Source organism: Leishmania martiniquensis, chromosome 34 (genome assembly GCF_017916325.1).
Source record: "Leishmania martiniquensis isolate LSCM1 chromosome 34, whole genome shotgun sequence".
Lineage (NCBI taxonomy): Eukaryota > Euglenozoa > Kinetoplastea > Trypanosomatida > Trypanosomatidae > Leishmania > Leishmania martiniquensis.
This window is the reverse complement of record NC_090169.1, coordinates 1,211,572-1,237,073: the sequence shown is the minus strand read 5'-3', so window position 1 is coordinate 1,237,073 and position 25,502 is coordinate 1,211,572. Positions and strand designations below refer to the sequence as shown.

The following is a 25,502-nucleotide window of genomic DNA, read 5'->3' as shown; positions in this document are numbered from 1 at the left end:
AAGATCTCCTCGATTCCTCAATGCGCCTTGACAAAAGCGATGTGAGCTGCAATTAATCCTGCAGTCCTCTGATTTCCTCGCGTGCCCCTACCCCCTCGTTCGCACGCCTTGATTGCCGTAGCCGCAGCACGGTACCTTAGCCTCTCCAGCGTAGCTCCAGCAAAAGACTGGAAGTCGGCAGCGGTCCGCAAGGGTAAGCGAGAGGGAAGGCGAGCGCGTTCAGATCCTTGCACCTCTCGCTCACCGCATTCACGTTTAGAGACGGTACGAATACTTCGATGCCCTCTTTTCTATTTTTTTTCGCTGTGTGCGCGTCACGGACAAAATGCCAAAGTGGCCACGACTATGAGCGGAAATGGGCGAGCGCAGTGAAAGCGGACGGAAACAGGCACAAAAACAAAAAGTGCTGAATAATTAAGAGAGAGGGAGAGAGCGGAGGGGTGTTGACAGAGGCGGGGTGGAAGAGGGCGTGCACGATGTTTTCTGAAAGCGCGCTTTTTGTACGACAGGGTGCAGACGCTGTCTGGACAAGTACAGCTGAAAGAGAGACGAGGTCACTAAGCGACTGCTCAGATACCCACGCACGAACGAGGTGCGAGGGAGAACGACAGCGGCAGAAGATGGAGAAAAGCAATTTAAAGGGCCCGCAAGATGACGAAATGAAGACAAAGAGGTGATGGGGAATCGGAGAAAGCGAAAAGATAAGCGGAGTCTTGCCGGCACTTGGCCCAGTCCCGCACGCAGCGGCACCTCGTTTTGGGAAGGAGGCACGGAAGCGCAAGACGTGAAGGAAAAGAGAGACGAGAGCGCGAAGGACGACGGCAGAAGGTAAAAGGTAGGAGGGGCGAAAGATGAGGGGCTGCCGTTTGGCGGACGACACAGCGAGCACGGCGAACAGAGGTCCCTCTTAGAGGCTTTGTCACCTGTGCCTTTCTCGTGATTTGCTGCTCTTCGGCAGATGCACGAGACTGATGGCTCTAGTGTGTGTGTGTGTGTGGGTGTGGGTGTCACTAAACGATGTGGGAGGGAACGTGCTGATGGAGGCGGTGGGCCTTCCTTGTGCTTAGTCGGGGGAAGAGGGGGAGCTTGCTCGGCAATACCCGCGAAACTCAGGCACTCCAAGGCAGGTGTGCCAGTTCCCACCCCCGCAGATATGCGCCCGCACTCTGACGTCTCGTGCTGACAGGAATCAATCACAAGTAAAGGCTCAAGACAGGCGCGTGGCGATGCAGGAGAGAAGGAGAGCAGCGAGAGAACAGGTGTGAGGAGATCCGAAAGATACGAAAAAGGGGGTGCGCTAACAGCTGCGTCACCTTTGCTGCTCTCGCAGTTTACGTTCTGTGCATTTAGGGTTATCGGATGTTATGCATGCCACAGAACATATCGACATATTTAGACAACCACAAGAATCGTAACAAACAAGAGGAGGAGAGAACGGCCATGAGAGAGGGTGCACAAGCAGAAGAGTGGAGAAGGCATACGGCCAACGGAGCTCTGTGAATCGAGCTTGATGGTACGGTGAGAGGGAAAGAGAGGGAGATGAAGGCATGACGCATCGCGCAGAACGGCACGAGAAGACAGATGCCCCGCCGCCATGTGCCAGGGTAGTAGCTCAAAGAAAGCGCTGGATAGATTTCTAGCCAAAGAGGTCGAGGCTGGGCGAGTAGCACCGTATGCCTTTTTTTTTCAGATGATGTAAGGAGTTTGCCAGGAAGAGGCGGGCGCCATGAATACCGTCTTGAACCGTCTCCACAGGCACCGCTAAAAAGGGTTCCCCCGCCGCCTTCAGCTGTTAGCCTGCTTCTCTGCCCATGTGACGCACCGGCGCTATGCCGAGTAAACGCTGCGCGTGAGTGAGAGGGGGGGGTCTCGAGAGTGCGTCTGTCGGCAGGGTGTGCGCACAAAGAATCACGGAAACGATTCAACCACACATACGCACAGAGTCGAAAAAACGCAGCGTCCGGAAAAGAGTGCGGTACGCACGCGACAGAGCGACCATCTGCAGCCGAAGGTGTTCTGAGAGGGGTGCAAAGGCATCGAGCGAAAAACAGGTCCGCCGCCGCTCAGAGCAGCATCACGAGGGCGAATGGTGACATTTGGAAAGGAAATGGCGCCTCCACTACCCACCCGCGTTGTAGGGCGTTGAGAACACCTACACACGCCGTGATGGGACATGGGCGAGGAGGTATTTCTACAAGCGCGAAAAAAGGGGGGACCGGAAGAAAGAGGGCGTGCTAACCTTCCGCCACCCTTGGGAGCCGCCACACCTACACGCGCACAGACTAAGACCAACACGCCCACGGCACCACGCGAAGCCTCAGCAGACACTAGACGCTGATCTTACATTACTTACGAAATGGCATGTGCATTCCACACACACACACACTAGGAGAGAGACCCATCAATGCAGCAGCAAGAGATGCGGATATGACCGTTAATGGGAGGGGGAAGAAACAGAGGGGAGTAAAGAAGAGCACACAAGATTCAGGCGACAAGAGGTGGGCAGGGGTGGGGGGAAGGGAGTGCGATGGGGATCCCTGGAAGAATAGAGAAGGGAGCTTTCATATATATATATATATATGCCGGGGGGAAGAGGCAAAAGGGTGAGGTGCGGGAGTAGGGGGGAGAACGAGGCGCCAATGCATATATATATATATATATACATGTATATATAACTGTCCGACAGAGCGCCTAAGGGCACAAGCAACAGGAACAGCAGCAAGGCATATGAGCGCAGCAGAGCACGACGGACAGGGGGGTGTCTGTGGTGGTGGCAAGCGCCCGCGCAGAGGGAAGTATGGGCATCCCATACGCACATGCACGCGGCGCGATAGCTCTGACGCAGCCAGAAAACTGGGCGCGAAGAGCTAAACTCCATCCACTAGTAGACATGAGGGAGCAGAAAAAGGCTCCCGAGCAAGAGAGTAAAAAGAGGCATCCCTCTAAGGTCTTCGCCATTGACCAGCCTATTCATGTTAACGGGCACCTGCCAAAGACACGGCAGATGCGCGTCATCCGTTTCTTCGCCCCTGCGCAGCTCGCCCTCGTGCCCTACCACTTTCCCTCCGGCCTCCTGCTCCCCCCCGCGACCTCCAGCTGCGCCTGAAGAGCGCCTTGGGCGCGCTCGTACGCAGGCGCGTCGCCGCTGTAGTTCCATCGCCCCTTACTTGGTGAGCGACCCTCTCAAATAACCACACACACGAGCACCTACGCGTGTGATATACCATACCCCCGATGGGGGAGGGGAGGGCTTGCAAGCCCCGCCGTGCTCGTCACTCCGTCACCTTGTAGAACTGATCATCCGGAACGTACCAGCCCACCACCGGATACTTGGAGTTGAACTTTTCGACGTACTCCTCTAGCACTTCCAGCTCCTCTTCGGAACAGTTCACCCAGTATTGGTTCAAATACTTCCCCGTCAGATCTGACTTGGCCAAGGCGCGAGAGGCCTCTGTGCCCGCGAATACATGATAGTGCTGCCCTGGACCGTAAAAGTGGGGCGCCACCTCATACACCTTCATCTTGACGCTGATGAAAATACGCTCATTTTTCACACCATCGTACTGAGAGAGCTGTTCGCGCGTGTAGCCCTTCTTGACGATGCTCGTCACAGGACGAATACCGCTGCCAGGAACTTCACCAGCAGGGGAAGACATGTGTTTTTGCACCGAGACGCCAATCCTATGCCCGATCATGCTTAGCTTCTTCGTGTACCCTTTCTTCGTCAAGAAGTAGATGACCGACGCCGTCGCTGCCGCCGCAGACACGACCGCCAACACAACGATTCTTTGCTTGCTGTCTGAAGACATGTTGGCGCACCGTACGAGTTGTTTGACCGTCGTCTGCCTTTGTGAGTGTCTGCTCTCCTTTCTGGTAGCGCGAAGAGGCTCTCCACTGCAAGAATTGACACCACACACGCTTTCGACGGGACGATGCGAGTTGATGAACAAATTAACCCCGCACTTAACTCCTTGCGACCAGCGCTCCTGCCACCCAAAACACGCAAGTGGCGCAGAAGTAAATGCGAGGTACTGATGAAGGTGAGCGAGAGAGAGAGGGATATGAAGACGAGACACACCCAGTAATAGCACCAACCTTAGATGGGGGAAAATAGCATGCGTATATGCGCGTGCCCGGCTGCTACTCTGTGGTCGTGTTGGACAGGTACAATGTAATGAGAGCCGCGGGGGGCGTGGGAAAGGGAGGAGGGGTGGGGGAGTAGAGGGGGAGGGGTGGACGGAGCGCGAGAGAGGGGGGAAGCAATGAATAAAAGAGATTGGAGCCGCGTGCTGAAGGCTTTGATGACACCGACAGCGCGGGTAGTTCGTCGATGGCGAAGAGAAAATGAGAGGGGATGGTGTAGATGGGCAGGTGGGGAGAGAGAGCGGCAACTAACGGTAGGGGGAGGAGGTTTACAGCATTCAGCGGCTGCGATACGGAGCTGCATCCCTGTAGTGCCAGTGCAGGTCACGTTGGTGTGTCGCTAGAGCTTCAGCTTTTGGAAAACGACGAACAGAGCACCGAGGAGGCGCCTAGCTTGATCATGAAGGCTGCTCGACCCCACGGAGCGGGACACGGATGTAGATGGACGTCGCTGTCGCGTTACTGTAGTAGAGAGAAACCCTTCTCACTCTTGGCTGTCAGGTGGCTCGAGACGCGCGCGCAAGGCCGACCGCAGTACGCCACGCTGGCGACGCAAATTCACTGGTGGGAGAGGGAGAGAGAAAGAGGTGTTGAAGCATTTACAGGGGCCGGACGGTACATACCATGCCGGTTGGCTGGAGACGGCCGTCCAAGAGAAAGATAATGCGTCGCAAAGCGACGGAGGCAAAGAGGAAGGGCTTCGGTGAGCGGAGGAGGAGGCGGTGACGGCCATCACAGACTTCCGCCAAGCAAAGCCAGTGAGCGCCACCAAAGAGAACGAGAGGCCGATCTCTTTGCACAGGTGGCAGCCCTCCGCCCTCTAGCCCGCCGAGTTTTTCCACACGGCCTTCCTCATGACTGTACATCAGCACGTCGCCAGCAGCGACTTCGAAAAGCGGAGGTTGCCACAGCAAAGGGGACCTCGTTCGCAATGCCCATGACTGCCACACACACTCGAACGATACAGCAACGGCACACACACACCCAAGCGCATCCCTTGCCGGCACTCGCTCGGTGCGGTTAGTACACAGGCTGCAGGGATGGGTTATCGCGCGTGTTGTCATTCAGCGGAATGCTCTGAAAGTCGTTATGGAGCATCGCAACATTGGCGCCTTCGCGAATGCGCACCGTGGCATCCGTCGCAAAGTAGTTCTGCCGTACCAGCACCGATTTCACACCGCTCTGGCAATCCAGCCCGTAGTGCGCGGACCCCTCGACATAGTTACCGCGAACTGAGACAAGCCGAGCGGACCTATCCAGCAACAGTGCCGCGTTGGCAAAGTGGTGAAATGAGTTACCCTCCAGAGACGTGTCGCACGCCTCCGCTGTCAGCTGTTGAGTCGTCTTCGCAGCTACCTTGTGCCCGGAGAGGTAAGCGGTGTAGCTTCCCTTGATGTAGACCCCAACACCAAGAAGCAGGAAGTTGCAACCGTGCACCAGCAGCTTGGCGCAGTCTGTCAGTATCCCGACCGCGGCGCCACGTTTGGCGAGGGCAGCGCTCGCCGCTTCCTGAAGCCCGGCGCTGATTACCAGAGGAAATGCCAGCACGCCGCTCGCCTTGTGAGCGGCGCTGTGTGCGTCTGCCGCATCAGGCGGCGAACCAGCCTCGTCGTCGCGAGCGCCATCCGCAGCGCCGCTGTCCACGTCTAGTGAGCCGGCGGAGTCGGCGGCCTGCGGGGAAACTCCCGGCAGCTCCGCTGCCCATAGGCTATCCTGCGCTACGCCACTGAAGAGACACTTCCGCACCTCTACCTGCGCGCTCGGAAGGGCATAGATGCCGCACCGCGTTGGCGCCTCGAAGCTGCACTTGGTGCACTGCACGGTGCAGTACTGACTGACGAGGAGCAGGGGCCGGCCCGACGCGGGGGCATTCGGGCTGCCGATAAAGCGGCAGTTCTGGAAGCAGACATGAGCCCGGTGCACTTCCACCGGACCGGCGAAGGTCATGTGGCGGAACACCACGTGCACCCAGCGGTCGGGATGGGCGAAGGTCATGAGATACTCGGACTCTTGCTTCGCGCGCTGCACCGCCTCCTCTGTCTGTTGCATGTACTGCGCCTCCAACTCCGCCCTCTTTTGCTGCAGCTCTTCCAACTGCTCAGGCGTCAGCTTTGGCTTTTTCTTATCTTTGGCGGTCGCTCTCTTCTTCCGCTTGACTGGCGCGCCAGCCTCGCCTGCCGCAGCCGTGCCCGCTGGGGAATCCAGTGTCACTGCATCGAGGTCCGGCTTCGGCGGAAGCTGCGGCGGCACAACAATATTAGGCGTGACGCCTTCAATAGAGCAACAGCCTCGAATCACGACGTCACGTGCAGCGTAGTTGGGTCCGACTGGCACCACTTGCGTGTAACGCGGGTCCTGCAGGGCATCCGCGTAGGGGTCCATCACGGCTTCTTCTGGCACAGGCTTCTGCGGTTGCTCGCAAGGCTCCGTAGCCTCTGTGGACGCGACTGGCGCTGGCGCCCAGGTCTTCACGAGCGACTGGGCTTGCACACACTGAAGACGGGACACGCCCTCAACAAAACACTGGTCAGCCACCTCGACGATGAGGGGAGCCTGCGTAGCTTCGTCGCCATCGTCGCCGTCGGCGTCCTCTGTTGGAAGGACAAGAACATCGGTGCGCGGCAGCGGCGCAGCGACGACACCGTCGGCGCCTGTGTTAGCTGCGATCACCGATCTACTGACCTCGCTCACAGACTCGATGGTGGCATACGAGGACCACCCGCCGATGAACAAGGTGCTCGCTCCGTTTCGGATCGTCGCAGGGTCTGGAAGCTCTTCCTTCTTGGAGGCCGCTGACCTGGTGGACTTTCTGGAAGGCATGAGACCGAGAGAGGGATAAGGGGGGTGCGTGTGAGAGATGTGCAGGGACTGTGTGTGGGGGGGGGGAGGGGGTCGGGTAGGCCGGCAGAGACTTACTCGCCCACAGGGGCAGTTGCGGTCAGCGACAAAAAACGAGGAAAGTAGGAGCCCTACGCGGCGGTGGGGAGTGCTCGTAGGTAGCCAGTGTAGACAAGCGTGAAGAAAACCGGACGTACGCATCGGGCGGATGTCAAAGAGGCGCCATGCAGTAAGCGATGCGGACGACAGGCGAGTGAGTGGGAGAAGAGGACGGCAAGTCAGAGGAGATGAAGCGACAGAAGCGCGTAGCGTAAAGAACAGTCAAAAAAAAGTAAACGCTAACGCTCCCGCGAATGTCCCTCCGTCGCCCAGTGGGCTTTCGAGCGCTTCCATTCCCTTCCACTCTGTACATTGCACATACACCTCCACCGGCAAAGCTCTCCGTAAGCTGGCGTTGCTCAGGCGCGAGAGATGAGGATCGAAGGGAGGGGAGGTGAACAAAATGCTTCGTGCCCACGCCCTAGCTGCACCGATGACGACGACGTTATGCTTTCTTTCATGGAGGGGACTGACCGAGAGGTACGTGGGCGCTCACACGCGCGCGCCAACCGAGAGGCGGCAGGACCCTATCCTGCCATAGATGCGGCTGCGGTCCTGCAGAAGAGAACTGAGCTCTGATGTCGTCAGCGAAGTCAGTCCTTCCCTCTTGTGTGTGTGTGTGTGTGTGTATCCGCAGAGTCAAAGGCGCCTGCTGCACTTGAGACAGGCGGGGTTTTCTTTTGGGGAGCGCATGTGAACGACAGCAAAATGGAAAAGCCCCTCTTCCCTCCCTTCGCCCATCCTCTCTCACGCAGACACAAACACTGAGAAGACGCTAGTAAGCGTTCCTCCCGCCCTCCCTGCAGCGACGTACTTTGGCGAGGGGCACCCGTTTCAGTTGTGTTCCCGGAACCGCTGTTGCTTCTCTTTCTCGCCCCGTGAATACACACAAACACGCACAGAGGGAGAGAGAGGGAAAGGCCTATTTCATCGCGTGTGGCCGTGGCAGACCCATAGCGGCGGTCGCCGCCGCTCGCTGGGCGGCAAGGGCAGCTCGGTGGCAAACGGATGCTCTTCCTCCCTCGCAGTCTTTGTCACAACAATATCCGTCAGCCTTGTTTCAATGACCACTTTGGCGCTGCTCACTGTCACCCACGAGCACTGGCAGCAGTAGGCGGCCGCCGACGAACGTGTGCGCAAGACAAAGCGCGCTGCCTCCGCGCCGTTCTCCACCCCCACTGGCGTCGCGCTCGCCAACCGGCACCAGTCTGGATAAAAATTGCGCAAGGTCAAGTACAAGTTCACTCCACCTTCAGCATCCCATTCGGCGTTTTGAAGTCGCACCACCATGTAGTTGCACTTGCGACACAGTATGTGCGGACAGCCACCGTCGCCCGTATAGTCACCATGGTGGTCAAGGCAGCCGTTACCCAGTTTTGCTATGGCAGCATGAAAGGCGCCTTTCTGCAACATCGCTTGCGTGCGCGAGGGCTCCACGTTCGCGTGCTCATCAGCAGCGATGGCGCGCAGCTGCTGCAGGGTGGGGTGGCCGGCGCCGCTGCAGAGGGTTACACCGAGGTTCGTGAGGTAGCACCGCGAGGCACACGCGTAGGAGCCCTTTGAGTCTGAGAGGGATGGAAATGGGACAGGGAAGAGCAGCGGCTTCGACACGCCCGTAAACGGACGCACGTTCGGCTCGCTGCGCGCCTGTTCTCTCGACTCATGTCGGAGCACCGTGGGGTGTGCGGGATTGTTGTCAGTGTCGCTATCGTCGTCAAAACAGTGGCCGATAGAGCCGCTAGTAGAGCCAGCTATTCCCCCGTAGAAGGAGGGCCGCGCAGGGGAGAGCGCTGGGGAAGGGTGCCGTTCTACCGAAGTGTGCATGTGAGCACTCGCTGCCTTGACGATCTCCTGGTTGTCGTCGCTTTCATCATCCCACTCCGATCGACGACGAGACGGGCCAGAAAGAGGGGCAGGGGTGCATCCGTTGTTTTTCCTTTCAGGGAATAGCTCTTCAATCAAGCTGTCCAGCTCCGACATGCTGGCTAGCGGCTTAGTGAAGAAAAGATGGTGGCCACAACGCTGTAGAGCGCGCCGGTGCGATAGCGGATGGGCCCTTTCTGTGAATGTGCTGCAGTCGTACGCTGCCGATACGCACACTCAGCAGCGCAGGTGACACTGAGTCGCTGACGTCCTCGCACCAGAGGGTGTCAATTTGGAGAAAAGGGGACGAGGGTCACCTGGCGAGTAAAAGACGGAAGATTCTGTTGCAGACAACAACCAACTGTCGCCGAGGGGAAGAGCATGACGACCAAGACAGGAGACGATAGACTCCAGCCACAAGAAAAAGAGAGAGATGGATCAGGTCTTCCGTCACCACTTCCCGCATGTGCCCTTCATGCCAGCCTCGCCAAAAAGGAGTGCCGCACATGGCGCGTATATGCAGTAGCGTTGCTCGAAAAGGACATCGGTCCAATCAGCCCAACGGCGGGCGAGCCACATACAAGAAGACGATGCGACTGCATGGGAGACTGCAGCAGAAACACCCTTCTCCATGAGGCGGCAGTTGCCAGCGTACAGGGTGACACTCCCCTCGACCGTGCTCGACGCGGGTGTGCCTCCGTCTCCGTTAGGTTTTGCGAAGACGGCGTGATGTGTTCACTCTCTTGGATGGAGGTTTCGTCTTATAAGCGCATGTATACAAAAGTAAATAGATAATGAAATATACCTTTACAGAGAGAGAGAGCCAGCTGAAGGGGAACCAGCGCCAGAAGAAAAAGGGCATCGCTAACGTCACGAAGATACGCACCCATCCCATCGACAACTTTGATGGAATCCAAAGAAAAAAACCAGCGCCAAAGAAGGCCAACGAGAACGAGTGTGTGTGTGTGTTTCTGTGTGCTTGGGGGGGGGAAGGAGAGGGGAGGGTGTCACGGAACTGTCGACCTGCGGCGAAGATGTGGCGACAAGGAAGAAAGAGAAGCAACACACACACACACAATCGCACTGTTGTGAGTGGAACGCAAAGCAGGAAAGAATCAGCGACCGCTTCCTCTTCCGACGCACAGGCTCACAGAAGAAAAGACACCCTCACACGCGATGCCAGCGGGTAGTCGGATGACCCCTGCCCCCAACAGCAGTGCACGCAAAGCAAAACCTCCCTTTCCGCCTATGGTACAGAGATCTTTTGCGGCAACGACACACCTCCTTCAAAATGCCAACGGGCTCGTCCTCCCTGCAACTGAAGAAGGGCATGGTGAGAAGAGGAAAGCACCCGGAAGTGAAACATTACGAAGAAAAAGCACACACAGGAACGCTCACTTGGCGGACGCACTTGCAATGCAGACCTGTACTCGCTCAGACTGTGCGTCGAACGGCGCTACTGCGCACAACGCAAAAAAGAGAGCAGAGGCGCAAAATGAGGGGTTGCCAGCCAAAAGGCAAGGGAAGCAGCGTAAGCCAACAGAAACGGGCAAATTCGTGAAGGGGCCAGAGATGGGGGCAGGGCGGACAGCGTCCTGCAGAGACCAGCTGGAAAAAGCACCGGGAAAGAAATAGAAAGCGAGACGTTCACAAACTATAATGAACGGATCATCGCGCTCCGTCCCAAGCTAGAGAACGTCATCAGTACCCAAGCCTTCGGGGAGCCGGGCAAAGACATACCGGTGCTCGTTCGAGCGTCTCCTCGGTCCTTTACGAGGAGCGACGGTCCTTGTTTGAGGAGCCCGGCAGTGACGCGACGACATATCGTCGTCTCGACCTCCCGACCCCGGACACTCCAGTGGCTGGCGCGACCTATTCACAGCGCAGGCGCGCCCGCCCTCGCGGCTTCGAAACAGTGGACCTGCGAGGGGGAACCTCCTGCCGATTCCATCCTTGTCGCTGGCAAGACCCTGTACCAAAAGATGTGCTCCGTGCCGAGAGACTCACGTCGCCGTCGATAAGAGCAGGCGCAGGTACGCATGCAATGCCACGTAGACAGCCGATCCAAGGATAGCGCCGGAAGTAGCGCCATACTCGGACAAAAAAACGAGCGTGCGCTACGGTACAACGGACGAAAGAGTGTGTGTCAGCGAGCAGTCAGAAAGCCAACAAAAGCAAACAAGACAGAAAGCGACACAGAAAGAAGAGCAGTCAAGGGCCGAAGAGAGGAGGTTTGAGGGAGGCGGTGCACGCACGCACACACACACACGTGCGCAGAGAGAGACGTGAAAGAAACACGCTAATCGCCGCTTTGGCATCAGATGAAAACAGTACCCCTATACAGCAGCATCCGAAAGGGGGGAGAAAAAAAAAACTGCGCGTGAGTGTGATGTATGCCGGAGGGGTGAGGGGTGAGGGAGGGGAAGAGGGCACAGCAACGCGCACTAGTATGAAACTGCGCAGTAGGGGAGGGGGAGGGCAAAGGGTGAAGGGTGAAGGGAGGTTCAAACATTTAAAAAAAGGGGAAGGGGAGAAAAAGGAAGCGGTACGAGAATAGGGCGTCACGAGTGGGTAGGGACAGGGCCGCTGCCAAAACGCTCAGCCGGACATACACTGGGCCCACAGCCGTACTGCCCCGCCCATTTTCGCATCGCCCATGATACCCCCTCCTTCACCTCTCCCTCCTCTGCAATCCCCTTCTTTGGTTCTGCTTTCTCCCCAGTTCGATTTCGCCTCCCGTAAGCCTTTCGGCGTCTGCTCAGAGGGTGGAGGAGGAGAGGAAAGAGAGCAGAAGACCGCGAGGTCGCCACAGATAAAAAAAAAACAACTCAGCGCACCGAACGCAATACGAATGGACAAAAAGGAGAGAGAGCGCGCGCAGAGACAGACGCATAAAAGAACAGAAGTAAAAGAAAGGGTTGAGAGACAAGCAAAGCTTAGGCTCTCCAGCTAAACCGACACGCACGCGCATGCCCGCACACAGACAAGCACACATGCACACCCTTCTAGTAGTACAGCGCATTCACACACGCACACACACACACAAAAGAAGTACAGAAGGGGTCGATGGAAACTATAGCAGAAGTTCGAGATTCGTCATGCTGGTGAGACTACATGATGATGCACTCACAGCTGGAGTATTTCTTATGCGTTGTCCTACTGTACTGCATCTCTCTTTCCTCGCTGCCTACTACAGCAGTGTCAAGCTCGGCGGCCACTCTGCCCTTTTTCTGATGCGGCAGCCACCCTCCTTTCTTACTGTATTTTACCTCGACGGACTTCGTGCCGCGCCGCGGCTGGCTTCCGCGATGAGGCAGCACGCTGCGGTTACTGGATCCCTCCCTCATCCGGCTGCCGCTATTCGGTTCCCTCGCTGTGCTGGCTAGGAGTTCAGCTGGTGTGATGCCGCGGCAATTAGCGTCGGGGGGTCCTGCAATGTTGAAACGGTAAACAGGTGTAGAGGCGCGACTGCGCCCTTCATCGATTTCGCGCGGGGAGTAATCGTTGACGCCGCGCTCCTCTGAGCTCGTTGATGCGCGGTTCGTCTCCGCGTCACCGAGGCCAACTTCCACTGTAGCGCCGGGAACGTCGGCGGACTCAGCTTGGAGACACTGCGCCGGATGTTGCATGACGACATCGACGCCTAGCGGTGTGTCCTGACCTGCACCGAAGCCGCCAACATCGACCTCACTAACACGCACTGTACCACTGTTATGCGGGCGCAGAGTATCGGCAGGGTGTCCGTACTCGACTACGCCATTCCGTAAACCGTTGCTGCCACTAACTGCGGGGACAGCAACATGAACCGCCGTAACCGCGCCGGAGGGCAGATGTGTGCGCTGCAGCTCTCCTGAGCCCGTTTCTACAGCGTCAGGCTGCGGAGCTGTCCGTCGGGGCGGCGCTTGAAGCAGCTTGCTGCTCGTGGTGGCGGGTATCGCGTGGCCGTTCGCCAGGGCATCAGGTGCCGGGCCTATGTTTTGAGGCTGAGCAACAGTGCTACGCGGGGCCCCAGTGTCAGCGTACAACATAGGTACGCCCTCGGCGTCTATGCCGGAGTCCGCAACTGACGCGTCGATCTCCCACTCTACCGGCTTGTTCGGGGGGTAGCCGCGACGCTCTAGGGCGCGATGCATGAGGGTGAGAAGGAGGTCGTAGTCCGGCTCGTCCTCGTAGCGGAGCGTCTGCAAATGCGCCAAGAACGGCTGAAACTCACGAGGCAGATTGCGCACGAGATGCGGGCTAATGGACTCCTCCTTGCAGCGTCCGATGTCATCCTTTTCTTTGTACTTGCGCCACGGCAGCGTGCCAGTGGCAAATTCTACGAGCATGAAAAGTAAACTCCACAAGTCGTCCACCCGCCCCAACTCCTGGTGGTGATGCGAGGCGACGGAAGCATACCGACTGGTGCCGCGAAAGCCGGCGTTGTCCCGGGGCGGGCGGATTTCGCCATTGGAGCGGCGAAAGCGGCGGGCGAGACCGAAGTCGATCAGGTAGCACGTGATGTGCTCCGGGGTGCCAGGGAGCCCGGTAACGAAGTTGGACGGCTTTATGTCACGGTGCACCAGCCCCAGATCATGCACCCCGCGGATCGCCGTCAAGCACGATATACCAGTTTTTAGGGTCGTGTAGATGTTGAAGGTTCCGTGCTGGCTCCGGCGGCGCAGCTCGGCGAGGTTGGAGCCCAGCTTTTGCATCACCACGTAGTTCATTCCGTTTGTACAGCCGCTACCGATGTACCGCACTACCTGTGAGCAGGGCTGCACTTTCTTTAGGGCAAGCGCCTCTAGTCGCAGAACATTTTTGTTTTCTTGCTCCACTTTGATGCATACCTCGTTGCGCTCCTCCGGCGGCGGCAAATTCTCAATCAGCCTCAAGTTTTCTGAGGCTACCGTGAGGCTATCGTCCTCCTCGGTCGGGCTATTCACCTCCATGGCCGTGAACGTCTCACCAAAGGATCCGGCGCCGATGCGGCCGATAATGAGCCATCGGCGCAGGCGCATGCCTATTTGAATCTTCGTCTGTGCAAGTTTCGGGATGGGGGCTGCGGCAGGCTTATCATCGAGGTTGCCGCTGCCCTCGTTGGCCCGGTGTTTCGCATCTATCTCCTTGTTGGCCAACCCATTGACCGCGTTGTCTCCGAACCGCGAAGGTGCGTCGTTGACGACTGCAACAGCTGAGGCTGCCCCGCCGTTGTGGTGCAACGCGTCCGCCCAGCCTTGCTGGCGATGCTGCGTCGAGGTGACGGTGGCCATCGGCCCCAGCGGCGGCTCTGCGCCGCCAAAACCGTTTGCTGTCGGCTGCTGCTGCAAGGGCAGCTGCCGTGCGTGATACGGCGGTGTAGCGTAGTTGCTGAGGCCCCGAGTTCTGACGGACACGGTGGCTCGATTCGAGGCCTGCGTGTGATTGATGGTCGTTGTGCTATTCGCTGGGAAGGCTATCCACGGCGCGGGGGCGATATGCGATCCCCCGACGAGTGCCGGCAGTGCCCGCAGAGTGGACTCTTCAGGCGACTGCGAGTGCGCGGAGCGGCTGTGTGGAACGCTGGCGTACTGGCTCGCCTCGCGGTAGTGATGCGAGTAGCGAGATTCGGCGGAGGGGCGGCTCAGGTTCAGAGACGGGCGACGATGCAAGTGGGCAGCGCTTTCGTGCCAACTTGGTGCACCGGCAGTTCCTTCAGCGCCAGGATGGCCGCGCCGCTGGGGCAACACGGAGCCAACAACACCACCACCTCCCTGGTGACTCGCGGTGGTTGCTGGAGCGAGCGCAGCGCCGGCGTACTCCTCTTGAAGGCGATCGTTAAGCTGACGAATCTCCTCGCTGAGGATAATGCTACTGAAGTTTTGCCGGACTGTGTTGTTGCCGATATCCACTTGCATAAACGTAATGCGGTACAGCGCCTGTGCACTCGCGTCCTTTGCCGGTCAGCGCGCTTTGCTCACGAGTGTAACGCTTCCGTTTCCTCGCAGAGGTCAAAAAAGCGTCGGAGGAAGCTTAAGACGAAGTAGAACTGCTCAAGCTGTGTGGATCGCGCAGCGGTGCAAGAACCACGCCAAAGAGAGAAGAAAAATGCACGTGATGACGAAGGGGGTGAGGGAAGCAGAGGGGAAGGGGGAAGAGCAACGGGATGAAGATAAGAGCACGTCAGAAACGAAGAAAAAAAATAGGGAGCGCGATCAAAAGTGTTTCCGCAGCCGTCGCTGCTGCGCGCGTCAGACTCCCCCTGACAGCTCTGTAGCCTTTCGGCAATCGGAAAAAAAATGCACCGCTCACACAGCAGCAACCACAACAGTACAAAGAAAAAAAAGCAGCAGTATAGCTTAACGAGGAACTTGAAGACGAACAAAATAAGCCAACGTGAGAGACGTTCTATAGAGGGAGGCTGAGGGAGAGGGAGAGGGGAGGGGGAGGGGCAGTCAACTACAGTGCGAAAAAGGGAGTGAGAAGGGGTACTGAGAAAAAAAACAGAGGAACGTCGCAATCGAAGTGTGTCTGCTTCGACCCATACGCGAGATGAACACCAAAGACGAAAAGCTTTGATGCAAGCACCGCTCACGGACACCCAGACATCAACGTAAACAAAATGCAAACGTGAAGGGAAGAGCAGGAGAACAACGAGCAAAAAGAGGCGGTATGATGAAGAGGGCGCGTATAAAGGGCGATGACTTTGGCACTCGTACAAAAAAAAGCTACGCCAGCGATGCACAGTGCCCTGAAGGTGAGGGAGAGTGGTCTCCAAGGAGCGAAGGGGGGAAGGGGAGCACTCAGATCGTGGAGGGAGTCCGCTTCACAAAAACGTACACGTACACCGGCACGAGCACTCACACACGCACAATCTCCTTCCCCCTCCAATAAAAAGGAACGAGATGCTGTGTAGCTATGTACCGACGTGTCACCCGCGCTTACCCCCAGCACGCGCGCCTATTTGTGTGTGTGTGTCAAGGAAGATCCACTTCAGAGCGCCACAGCGTCGTCGTCGTCGTCCTTCCTTTCTTCTCCGTACGAAGGAAACCTTTATTTACAGGGTCGCTCCCTCAATGGATGCGCTTCGTGGAGCAGGCCCGAAATCGTCTGGGAGTAAAGAAATCAAAGAAACGACGGCCTCACCCAAGCCTGTGAAGAAGAGCGGTCACGAAATCAGCCGAGAGAGAGAGATGCACACGCGCACAGATGGACGTTGACTTTCTCAGCGGCAAGCCCCGTGCATCGCACGACTTGTTTCCTTCTTTTTTTTCCACGTTCCCTCTCCCCCGCGTCTCCGCTCAGCGATGCGTGGCAGAGTCTGAGCCGAAGATGGAGAGAACTCCGCTTTTCTTTCGTCCCTTTCCGCTCTCTGCACACGACAGACAGACAAAGTGTGCGTTGTCGGCCACGTTGCACAAGTGTGAGAGTGAACGCCAGCCCGGGACCAAGAAGAGCGCGCGCGCTATGCTAGATGGCGCACGAGACGCTCGCCTACATACAAGCAAACACAAACGCACAGACACGTGAGATCTTTAGCGGCTTCCACGATTGTATCACACTTCTAGAGACGAGAAGGTATGAATGGGCCCTTCTCCCCTCCCTTCCTACCCGTTGCGGTCTATGTACCTTTGGTTTCGTCTAGCACGTCTAGAAGAACTTGGGAAGAGATCCAACGCGAAGCGTGCGGCGCGCAGCTCCACTACGGGGTGAAAGGTGTCGCACAAAAGCAAGAGAAAAACTAGGGAAGAGTACCTCCGCCCAGTCGCAGAAGGGAGAGGAAAGGCGGCGTGATCGAAAAGAGTGAGATAAAGAAAAGCAGCAACACCAGCCACGACGGGCGGTAAAGCAGATGGAGGGAGGGAGGGAGGGAGCGAGGAAGTGAGAGCGGGCTAAGAATGTATCTGTGTTCGGTGCGTGAGGAGGATTGTATCGGGAAAGAGTGAGTTAGATGGGATAGATGAGGGGGTGCGAGCAGGAAGGCACACGCACTCCTTAAAGTATGACTTTTCCCAGGGAAGAGTGAGACGGTGGTGGTGGTGGTGGTGATACAGCCGTGGTGACGAGTGCGACCAAACCATGCGCGCGATACGCGGGTACAAAGGGCCGTCAAGGCCAGCAAAGAAAGCGACCAAGAGCGACAGAGGACGAGAAATTCGTTGGCGAGCATTTAGCATGAGGAATGACTAGCAAGGGCATGACGTTATGCCGCGCGAGGCAGCCGATGCAGGCGGATGATCCGCAGTCCTCGAAGGGCGCCTCGGGATACAAGCGTGATGCCATACAGGCATGCGCGTGATGCTAACGGCACCAACACTACCATGCAATCGTCACAGATCTCGCTCCTTTCATGCTGAAATGACTTGCTGCTGTAAATGTGTTTCATCTAACGCTTGACACTTCCGCAACACGTAAGGGCCCGCCCGCCCACACACAGAGAGGGAGGGGCAGGAAGGAGACGGCATATGAGGCCCGCGCAGCCATGAAGGCTACGGAACGGGACGGGCAAGCGGGCAGGTGCGCCACTCCAGTGGCGGTGAGAAAGAGGCAGGCGCAGCGGCGCGCAAAAAAAGAAAAAGAGATCTGCGACCATCCTCAGCTGTTCGCCTTCGCTTTTCGCTGTTTGCTTGACGGCCCATGCGTTGGGCAGCTTTTCTTTACCTTCCTATCGGCCGACTGCAACGCCAACGGGTGTGAATTGACGTGCATAGGGGGATTCTACACACAAAAACGCCAGCGAGTGCGGTTCGTAATGCATGAGAGGGAAGGCGAGAGGTGCGCGCCCTGCGTGCAACGCCGGCACAAAAGAAGACGGCTGGCAAACCACCTTCCGCGCTGTCGCTCTGGGCGACCACCTCAGAAAGTTCCTTTGCGCGTCGAGCGGGCTAGGCTACTCGACAAGCTCTTCGGCTTGTGGGACATGGTAGTGCGAGCTTCGCTGCGCGCGTGTGTGACCTCTTCAGCACGCCGCTTCAAGCGCAAATCCCTGGGGAAAATTGGCACAGGAGGGGATGCCGTGAGTAAATCCGCATAGTCCTGCGCGAATTCGCGAAGCCCGCCAGCCACGATGGCGATGTTGTCAACGCCCTTCTGAAACATGGTGTTGGCCAGGTGCAAAACGGCCTCCTCTTCCAAGTCATAGAGAACTATGCACATCTTTGTTTTGTTCTTGTAGGCGTACATCTCGGGCAGAAACGGATTCGTCGAGTGATGCAGCTTGATCTTTGGGTAGTGCAGCGCTGTCTTGATGTGGCAGGCCGTGTACTGCTCCACTTCGCGGCAGTCAAGCAGCAGGTAGCTGGTAGCGCAGTTGTCGAACGCATTTTCAGGGCCGCCGTACTCATCCATCGGTCGAGCGAACCCGCCATCTTCTAAGATCGACTTGGGCTCCTGTCGGCGCAGGAAGGCGGCGATGGCGTCTGTGCGTAATCGTTTAAACAACTCACCAGGCTGCCTTTTCGTCTTTACGATGTTGCTGCGCATGTAATGCGCCAGTTCGGTGGTCATGCCCGAATCCACAACGGCTTGCACCCCATTATACTTCGGATTCGCCCCCGTGCGCCGCTGAAGAATGTCCTTATCACCAATCGTTGGATTGATGCTCATGGCTGGGATGGAAGACGAGGGCAACGGGCAATGGACGTAAGGCCCCTGGTGTTTCGTTGTGGGGAAGTTGCAGTGTGGGCCCTTGACGAAGACCTGAAGGGACGTCGGTGTGCAGGCGAGCCAAACGCGAGTGGTTGACGGCGACGTTTAACCACTCTTCAAGGAAGTGCACGTCGTTGGGTCACGGGCGCTCGTGTCGCCTTCGGTGCTGCTTTCGAAAGGAGACGGAGGGGGTCAGCGAGAGAGAGAGAGGTGGACGGAAGAAACAGAGCAATCGATTCGCGAAGCAGTCGGACATGCCGAAGGACTGCAGCGTACGCAAAAAAAATACAAAAACTTCCCAAAACAGTGGGGACATGCGAACAGATAGAGAAGTGCCAGACCACAATGAAGAGGGACTGGGGGCCTTTGCTTCGCGTGCGGCCCACACACTCCGTGCGCCGGCGTGCAAGACTCTTGCTTGTGTGCGGCGTGGACTCTATTCGCATGCCACCTTGACAGCTTCCGCCAAACCTTCTCCGTGGGGGCGATTTCAGCGTCTGCGTAGGCCTTGCTTACAGCTCTTGCGTCTATCATCGATAATGAGGAAACACACACGAGGGGAGCTCTTGTTCAGGTGCGCGGTGCTAAATGTCTTTGTGTATCTGTGTGTGTGTGTGAAAGTGTGTTTCAACTGAAAAAAAATGCTCCACATCAGCCAGTGCGCGGATGATCTAACAGGCTGACAGAGAAAAACAATAAGGAGGACACAAACAAACGAAAAGCGCGGCGTGCCCCACACACGTCTAACATTGCTGGGAAGGCACGGTGTCATGGGCTCAAGGAGAAACACAAAGGCAGAAGCGGAGGCCACTTGAATGAGTGTGGAAACGACTCAAATACAAAGGCACTCGCGAGTGGCGCCTTGCCATTCAGGCCTTCCCACGCTTCCCCCTCCAAACTTTCCCCCGACGATTTCCGCGACCTCCGACCGGATTCGCTCTCTTTCAGAGGTCGATGCCGCGATATGGTTGCGGCGAAAGGCTGAATCAGGCGTCGGCAGCCTACACGCCAATTCCCCGCATCCCTGCCAAGCTGCGTACGCGCGTGCAGACGCATCCCGTCACCTACTCTTGAACAGTGTTTAAAGATTAAATGCGGCAGCACGCAGCTCGCACCTACCTGCATAAAAGCTTGTTACCCCATGCGACGGATTGGCACAGTAGTATAGAAACCCATCAGCCTCCTCCGCCTGCGTGATCAAAGGCGGTGACGGCAGCCAATATCTCCGGAATGCGTTCGCTGACTCAGCCGATGCAGTATATCCTTTCTGTAGAGCCTCTGCGGGGGCTGCAGCCTCGTCCTGCTTCCGCGTGACGCCCGTGCCACGCGCAGAGATCGGCGTCTCGGAAACGTGGGCGCACGAGGAAGTCGCCACCGACTTCGTCTCTGCCTGTGGCGAAGCAGGGCGAGTAAGCAGGTTGGGCACCAGCTGGGATGCAAAGTTTGAGTGCTTCGTGTATCCGCGCACCGCTTGCGGAACCGACGTCCACTCAGTGGTGGACGTCGTCGAGGTTACACCGATCGCCTTGTCCGCTGCAGGACGACGACTTGGCTCCCCGTCAGGTTCATGGAGCAGCCTCACGGGATGCTTTGATCGAGGCCCATTTTGCACCCTTTCCCGGAGCGGTGTCGGCCCTGCCAAAGCCGACCGCTGTGCGGCTGGTGGCAGTCGCGACGAGGCTGCCAGCTCGCCAGCGTTCCACAGCTGCTCGAGTTCACTGCTGTTAATAGACAGAATGCTGAGGTCCTGCCGTGCAGGAATGCGCACCTCTACGGCGTCGCTTGCTTCTTCACCAACCAGTGAGACTTCACCGTTCAGGTTTTTCATAGTGTCGAGGCTCGAGTCCACTGACAGCAGCGATTGTTTTCGGTCAGCGGCCCGCTTCAATGACCTCGTTGCGCTCGTAGTTCCTCGCTCCAATAGAAACGGTGTGGCAGGACGCGACGTAGGGAGTGGAGCGCCGGACGGGTTACTCACGTTTCCTTGGATACTGCGGTTGGAGAAGTAGCTGCTGTTGAGCACGGAGACGTCTCGCGGAGTGTAGGGAAGCTTCCCAGAAGGGCTTGGCATCGGCTCGAAGTCTAGGGGTCCGGCGCTGCAGGCGTCATCGACGCCCCCTTCGTTGGATGCCTCTACGGGCGCCAAAAAGGCCGGTGGCCAAGGCCCGTAGCTTGGTGGCTGTCCATGAGCGCTTCGGACGTCCGTGATGGTCTCCTCTGGTTGGTCGCTGGAAGAGGGGCGGCGACGGCACAAATGACTCCCCTCGACGTTCGAAGGGCAGAGTGAGGTAGCGTGTGCCGTGCTGCTATGCCGTAGACTTTGTCCACCGGCATCCCGGCAAGTCACTGAGGCGCCACCGTTCTGCATAGAGGCCAACTCCTCTAACTGCTGATGGTACGACTCTTGCTCAGTGAGGGCCTCTGCGGCCATAAGCCGACGTCGAACCTCTCGCAGCGACGCCAGCTGAGGCACGCGAAGCTTTTCTTGTTTCTTGAAGGCGATAAAGGCGGCCAGTTTCTCTTGCGACGTTCCCAACCCCACGGCGGCCTCGCGGAAACTGCGCAAGGCAGACTGCATTAGCACCCGGTACTCTGCGGTAGCGGAGTCCGGCAGCGAGGTGAGCGCGTGTGGATTCCCAAGAACGCAAAACAGGTGTTGCTTGAGGGAGAGCTTCTGCAAGGTGCTGTAGGGGCTCACCTTTGCAGACGCACACGCGCGAAGAGAGCGAGGGGAGTTGAGAAGCGGTGCCGGTGACGCGTCGCGTAGAGTGTCGTACCGCCGACTCCACGCATCTTGCAGCTCCTCGATCGTGTCCAGGTCCACCTTGGTAGGCCGTCTCGTCGGAGCCGAGCGCGAAGAGCTTCGTGCCACGTTGTGATACATGAATATACCTGGGGTAATGTGTATGGGTGTGCCGGAGCGTGCACCTTTCAGAGCTGATTTCACCCCCCCTCCTTCCCTACCTCCCCCAAAATAATCTCAGCCGTTGCGCCGGGTAAGAGAGGTAAGCGCGTCAAATGGAGAAGAAAATAGAGTCGGAGAAGGCGAGATGTACACCAGTGGACTAGGAAGACCATGGGCGAGTACACGCACTGAAGACCGCGTCCCAGAGCGGCCGCCCTAACTGAAAATAGTGGAGGGGGGCGCGCGCTATACTCCGCAATAGAGGTGGGCGCGTTACCGCTGAACAAAAGCGCAACTCTACGAAGAGAGAGATGAGGCTCCACGGGTGATGCAGGTTGTAAAAGAAGTGTCAAGTTCATGAGGTGAAATCCGGCGGCTCCCTCATGAGCTCACGAAATAGGCGACCTTTTTTTTTCTTGGCAGCGCTTGCCGTATAGCAGTCTGGGGGAGGGGAGGGGGATATCTCAAATGAGTGTAAGCGACATCGCCTTTTACTTCGTCGCTCAAAGCATAGCAGACGAGAAGAGCGGAAATTGAGTGCGCCGTACTTCCCCCTCCTCTTCTTCTTACATACATACACGTGTCAAATAACATCGCAAGGCCCCTCTGTGTGGCTCACTCCTGGAGCACTTACGTCGGTTCCCAAAAGGAGATCGTAGCATGCACGAGTGGACCACAGGAGAGGCATCTCATCACCCCTGCGCATGCAGAGAGCCTTACAAAAAAAAAGGAGAAAGGAAGAGGAGTAGAAATCGCAACCAAAACCTCAGCCACTCACGAAAAAGTGCAGCGTCTCTGCAGTCTCATGAATACGCGGACAGCTTAGATTTCGTTCGAGCCAACGTCAACGATACGCATAAGGGCCCTTCCATCGAGCACAATGAGAAGAAAGGATGTGAGGGGAGAAGAGGTGTTGTGAAAGGGAAAGGGTGTTATGAATAGACTCACAGAAACACAAAAAAAGGCGCATACACTCACAGAGGTACACACACCTGCACACATACAAATGACAGATGAAACAGATAAGCCGTGCGCCTGTTGTCCGGCGCAGATTTTCTTCGGAGGAGTAATCGCGGAGAGAGGGAGAGGAGGCCGCGAGGCTGACTCATTTCGGCTTGCGACCGAGAATGTTCGTCATCGTTCGCCAAGTCGAGCGGCTCAGCGAAGTCCCTCGCACGGACAATCGGTGCAAGAGCGGCAACGAGGCTACCAGTCGCTTGAGCCGCTGAGCTGTCTTATCCGTGATATCTTTGTTGTAACTCAGGTCCAAGACTTGAAGTCGGCGTAAGTAGGCCCGGCAGAAGAGACACAGCACCCACACCTCGTCATCGTGGAGGCGCGTTTTGGCCAGATTGAGGGAAACGACGGTGTTATGGCACACCTCTAACACACCGAGCACGGCTATGAAGTGGCGCCGATGCTGCCCAATATCGGCGCAACCACTGAAGTCCGCGTGCACCTCGTACGGAACGGTGCACTTCTCGCGTAAAAGGCGAAGCGTACCGGGAAAGGTCATCCAACTCCGCCCAGCCGGCGTGTTGAAAGGGGTGGCAGGGGTTTCTGGAGCGGGCGACGGCGGACACTTCTTTTTTGCCGCCAAGAGGGCGCTGCAAGCGCCATTCAGGGCGGGTCGCACGCATCGCGCAAGTCGGCGTTGAACAATATTGCTGGGACGGGCGTTGATGACATCGCAGCAGCGCAAGTAGCGGCGCCGCAGCCACGCTGCAGCCATGTCACAGCCGAAGGAAGGATGCTGCAGGAGAAAGCCTTCTAGTACTTCCTCCTCGTCCTCCCCCGGCATCTCGCTCGTTCCATCTCCAGTGGCAAGGCTCACGTCCGCCTCTGGTGGCCTGTCTGCCTTCGCGGAAAGCCACGAGTAGTCCTGTGCGGAAGACGGTGACGATACGCAGGACGACGCAGAGTGGGTTGTGGCGACCGACGGGCTGCCGGCGACGGGCGATGGCGCTTTTTCGTCACAGCCCACAGGCGACGGGAAGCTGTCGGCCAGCCGCATCACGGCCTCGCCGTAGCGGCGCACCCGAAACTCTGAACGGTGGTGCAGAGTTTGTTCTATGGCGCTCTTGGTCAGAGCGCACGCGGATTGGGAGTGCGCACACCACTGCGCGTGCGTGCAGATGTGCGTAAGATCCTCAAGATAGAGAGGGTCGTCGATGATGCCGAACTTGTGCGCCCTGTCGCGGACGGCATGCCTTTCCTGCAGCTCCACGACCATGGAAAGCCCCGGCAGCGACGACGCGCCCTTGCCGCTCAACTGGCACCGCGAGCCGTTCTCTACGATAAAGTTAAGAGCATCGCCGGCGCTGTACTGGAAAAGGCTGAACTCTGTTTGAAGGCCTTGGCTCATCGTCGATTGTTCCGGAGGTGGCGGAGGTCGGGGTGACGACATCACATGTGTCTTGATTGCTGCTTCCGATTTGAAGGGGAGCGCTTATGGGTGTATGGTGCTAGGGGGAAAACTAAAGACGACTACAGGGGTATGGGAGAAGGATGCGTCTGTTTCTTCCAAGCGTGGACGATGCGCGTAGAGCCTGCCGTGCAGCTGCTGTGCTGATCGGGTCACTCTGGAAGATCGCATGGCACAGGTCAGTGGCGACCCCACGCGCAACCTGCGCGGCCACACCCGAGAACGCAATACAGGAAATTTTCGCAGAAGTGGTAGAGACAAAGGTCCACGCACGACAGAAGTTGAGAACTGAGGAAGTGTGTAAGTGTGTGTCCGCGGAGGAGGACGAGGAGGAGGAGAGAGAAAAATGACGCAAAGACGAGCGCCAGCATCCAAAGAAGAGACAAAAGGTGGGCAACGGAGGGGGCATCGACTCACAGATTGCAACGTCGAAAACGACTGACTGAAATGCACAGGGATGGAGAGAGAAAAATTCGCGCGCACACCCACCACGAAAAAAAAAAACAGCCGCAGTGCACTTCGAGAGTGCTCTGGCCACTCTCCCGTGAGGGACAAGACCCTCCCGCGGATGAGCGGTGCACAGACGCTCGCCCTCAGGAGCAAATGGAGAAAAGGGAGGCCCCTTACGGTAGTCTATTCTCCGAAGTTGTGCTATCACCATCAGGAAGATGCCAAGGAGAGGGTGGGGGGGCGCCTGTTGACATGCAGAGGCAGGCTGAGAATTTCGGTGGGTGGGGGGGATGAGGTGCGGAAATCGTATACATTCCGGTGACAGCGCGACTCCATCCGGCGCGTTCGCCACTGGAACGAAAGGAACGAGGGATCAGCCGTGAAGAGGACTGAGGAAAGAGATCCCGACATGTGCTACGCAGCAGATGGTGAAGGAAAACGCCGGTGAGAGCCGCGCGGCGGTCTCATCACACCTCGAGAGTAAATACGTCCACATGCCCAACTCGCACATGCGAAGAGGGACGAGACGCAGCAGCAGTGCCGTCCGACCTTTCTCTTCACGTTCGTCTCCGGTCCACGAGACATCCTGCCTCCATTAGGCGCTGCTTCGTAACTTGGGGGTGGCGTATTCACCGTTGGATTCTCCTCACGCTGTGTCAGTGCCCGTGCATATTTTAGCGTACGGGTGTGCCGGTGGGCATCCTTGCAGATTCATTTGGCGCCCGCAACTCTTACATCGGCGACGCGAAGAGAAAAAGAGGGAACATTAAAAGAGCGCGGCGAAGGGGCTCAGTGGCATAGAGACGCGAGCGGGGCGCACAGAAGTACACACACAAGCGAAAAAAGAGCGCAGGATGAAAGCAAAAGGACGCGACTGAATACAATTCAGTACGAAAGGCATTAAGACGCGCCTTCCCTCCCCCCACACACACACCGAACCTCACGGATCTCTTTGTTTGACCGGCAGTGGTAGGATCCTTCCTCAAGCAATCCTTCAGCCACGTGAGACACAGCCCTCGCTCTTGCTTTCATCCGCCCCTCCCCCCTCCTGTGCCTCCTCGTCCAAAGCTAGTGTACATATCCAAGAGAGGGTGAGGGGTACCTGGCACGGTCAAAGGTCCGTCGGACGCCCCTCTCGCCCTCCTCTTCCTCACACGCTGCGGGGCAGAGCGC

The 25,502-nt window shown here is 57.5% G+C and overlaps 7 protein-coding genes across 7 annotated transcripts; all 7 read right to left on the bottom strand.

The window, feature by feature from the left end:
- Window positions 1–3,272: 3,272 nt before the first annotated feature.
- Window positions 3,273–3,809, bottom strand: LSCM1_02330 (uncharacterized protein; the record flags this gene model as incomplete). The annotated part of the gene is made up of 1 exon (XM_067319913.1): window positions 3,273–3,809. The coding sequence occupies one exon, from the start codon at window positions 3,807–3,809 to the stop codon at window positions 3,273–3,275; it is 537 nt and encodes a 178-aa protein (XP_067175288.1).
- Window positions 3,810–5,163: 1,354 nt separating this feature from the next.
- On the bottom strand, window positions 5,164–6,963 carry LSCM1_02329 (uncharacterized protein; the record flags this gene model as incomplete). The annotated part of the gene is made up of 1 exon (XM_067319912.1): window positions 5,164–6,963. The coding sequence occupies one exon, from the start codon at window positions 6,961–6,963 to the stop codon at window positions 5,164–5,166; it is 1,800 nt and encodes a 599-aa protein (XP_067175287.1).
- A 1,044-nt stretch (window positions 6,964–8,007) lies between these two features.
- On the bottom strand, window positions 8,008–9,060 carry LSCM1_02328 (uncharacterized protein; the record flags this gene model as incomplete). Its single annotated transcript, XM_067319911.1, has 1 exon — window positions 8,008–9,060. The coding sequence occupies one exon, from the start codon at window positions 9,058–9,060 to the stop codon at window positions 8,008–8,010; it is 1,053 nt and encodes a 350-aa protein (XP_067175286.1).
- A 2,993-nt stretch (window positions 9,061–12,053) lies between these two features.
- Window positions 12,054–14,819, bottom strand: LSCM1_02327 (uncharacterized protein; the record flags this gene model as incomplete). The annotated part of the gene is made up of 1 exon (XM_067319910.1): window positions 12,054–14,819. The coding sequence occupies one exon, from the start codon at window positions 14,817–14,819 to the stop codon at window positions 12,054–12,056; it is 2,766 nt and encodes a 921-aa protein (XP_067175285.1).
- Window positions 14,820–17,757: 2,938 nt separating this feature from the next.
- Window positions 17,758–18,507, bottom strand: LSCM1_02326 (uncharacterized protein; the record flags this gene model as incomplete). Its single annotated transcript, XM_067319909.1, has 1 exon — window positions 17,758–18,507. The coding sequence occupies one exon, from the start codon at window positions 18,505–18,507 to the stop codon at window positions 17,758–17,760; it is 750 nt and encodes a 249-aa protein (XP_067175284.1).
- A 1,123-nt stretch (window positions 18,508–19,630) lies between these two features.
- On the bottom strand, window positions 19,631–21,433 carry LSCM1_02325 (uncharacterized protein; the record flags this gene model as incomplete). Its single annotated transcript, XM_067319908.1, has 1 exon — window positions 19,631–21,433. The coding sequence occupies one exon, from the start codon at window positions 21,431–21,433 to the stop codon at window positions 19,631–19,633; it is 1,803 nt and encodes a 600-aa protein (XP_067175283.1).
- A 1,126-nt stretch (window positions 21,434–22,559) lies between these two features.
- Window positions 22,560–23,819, bottom strand: LSCM1_02324 (uncharacterized protein; the record flags this gene model as incomplete). The annotated part of the gene is made up of 1 exon (XM_067319907.1): window positions 22,560–23,819. One exon carries the CDS (start codon window positions 23,817–23,819, stop codon window positions 22,560–22,562), a length of 1,260 nt encoding a protein of 419 aa, XP_067175282.1.
- Window positions 23,820–25,502: the final 1,683 nt, after the last annotated feature.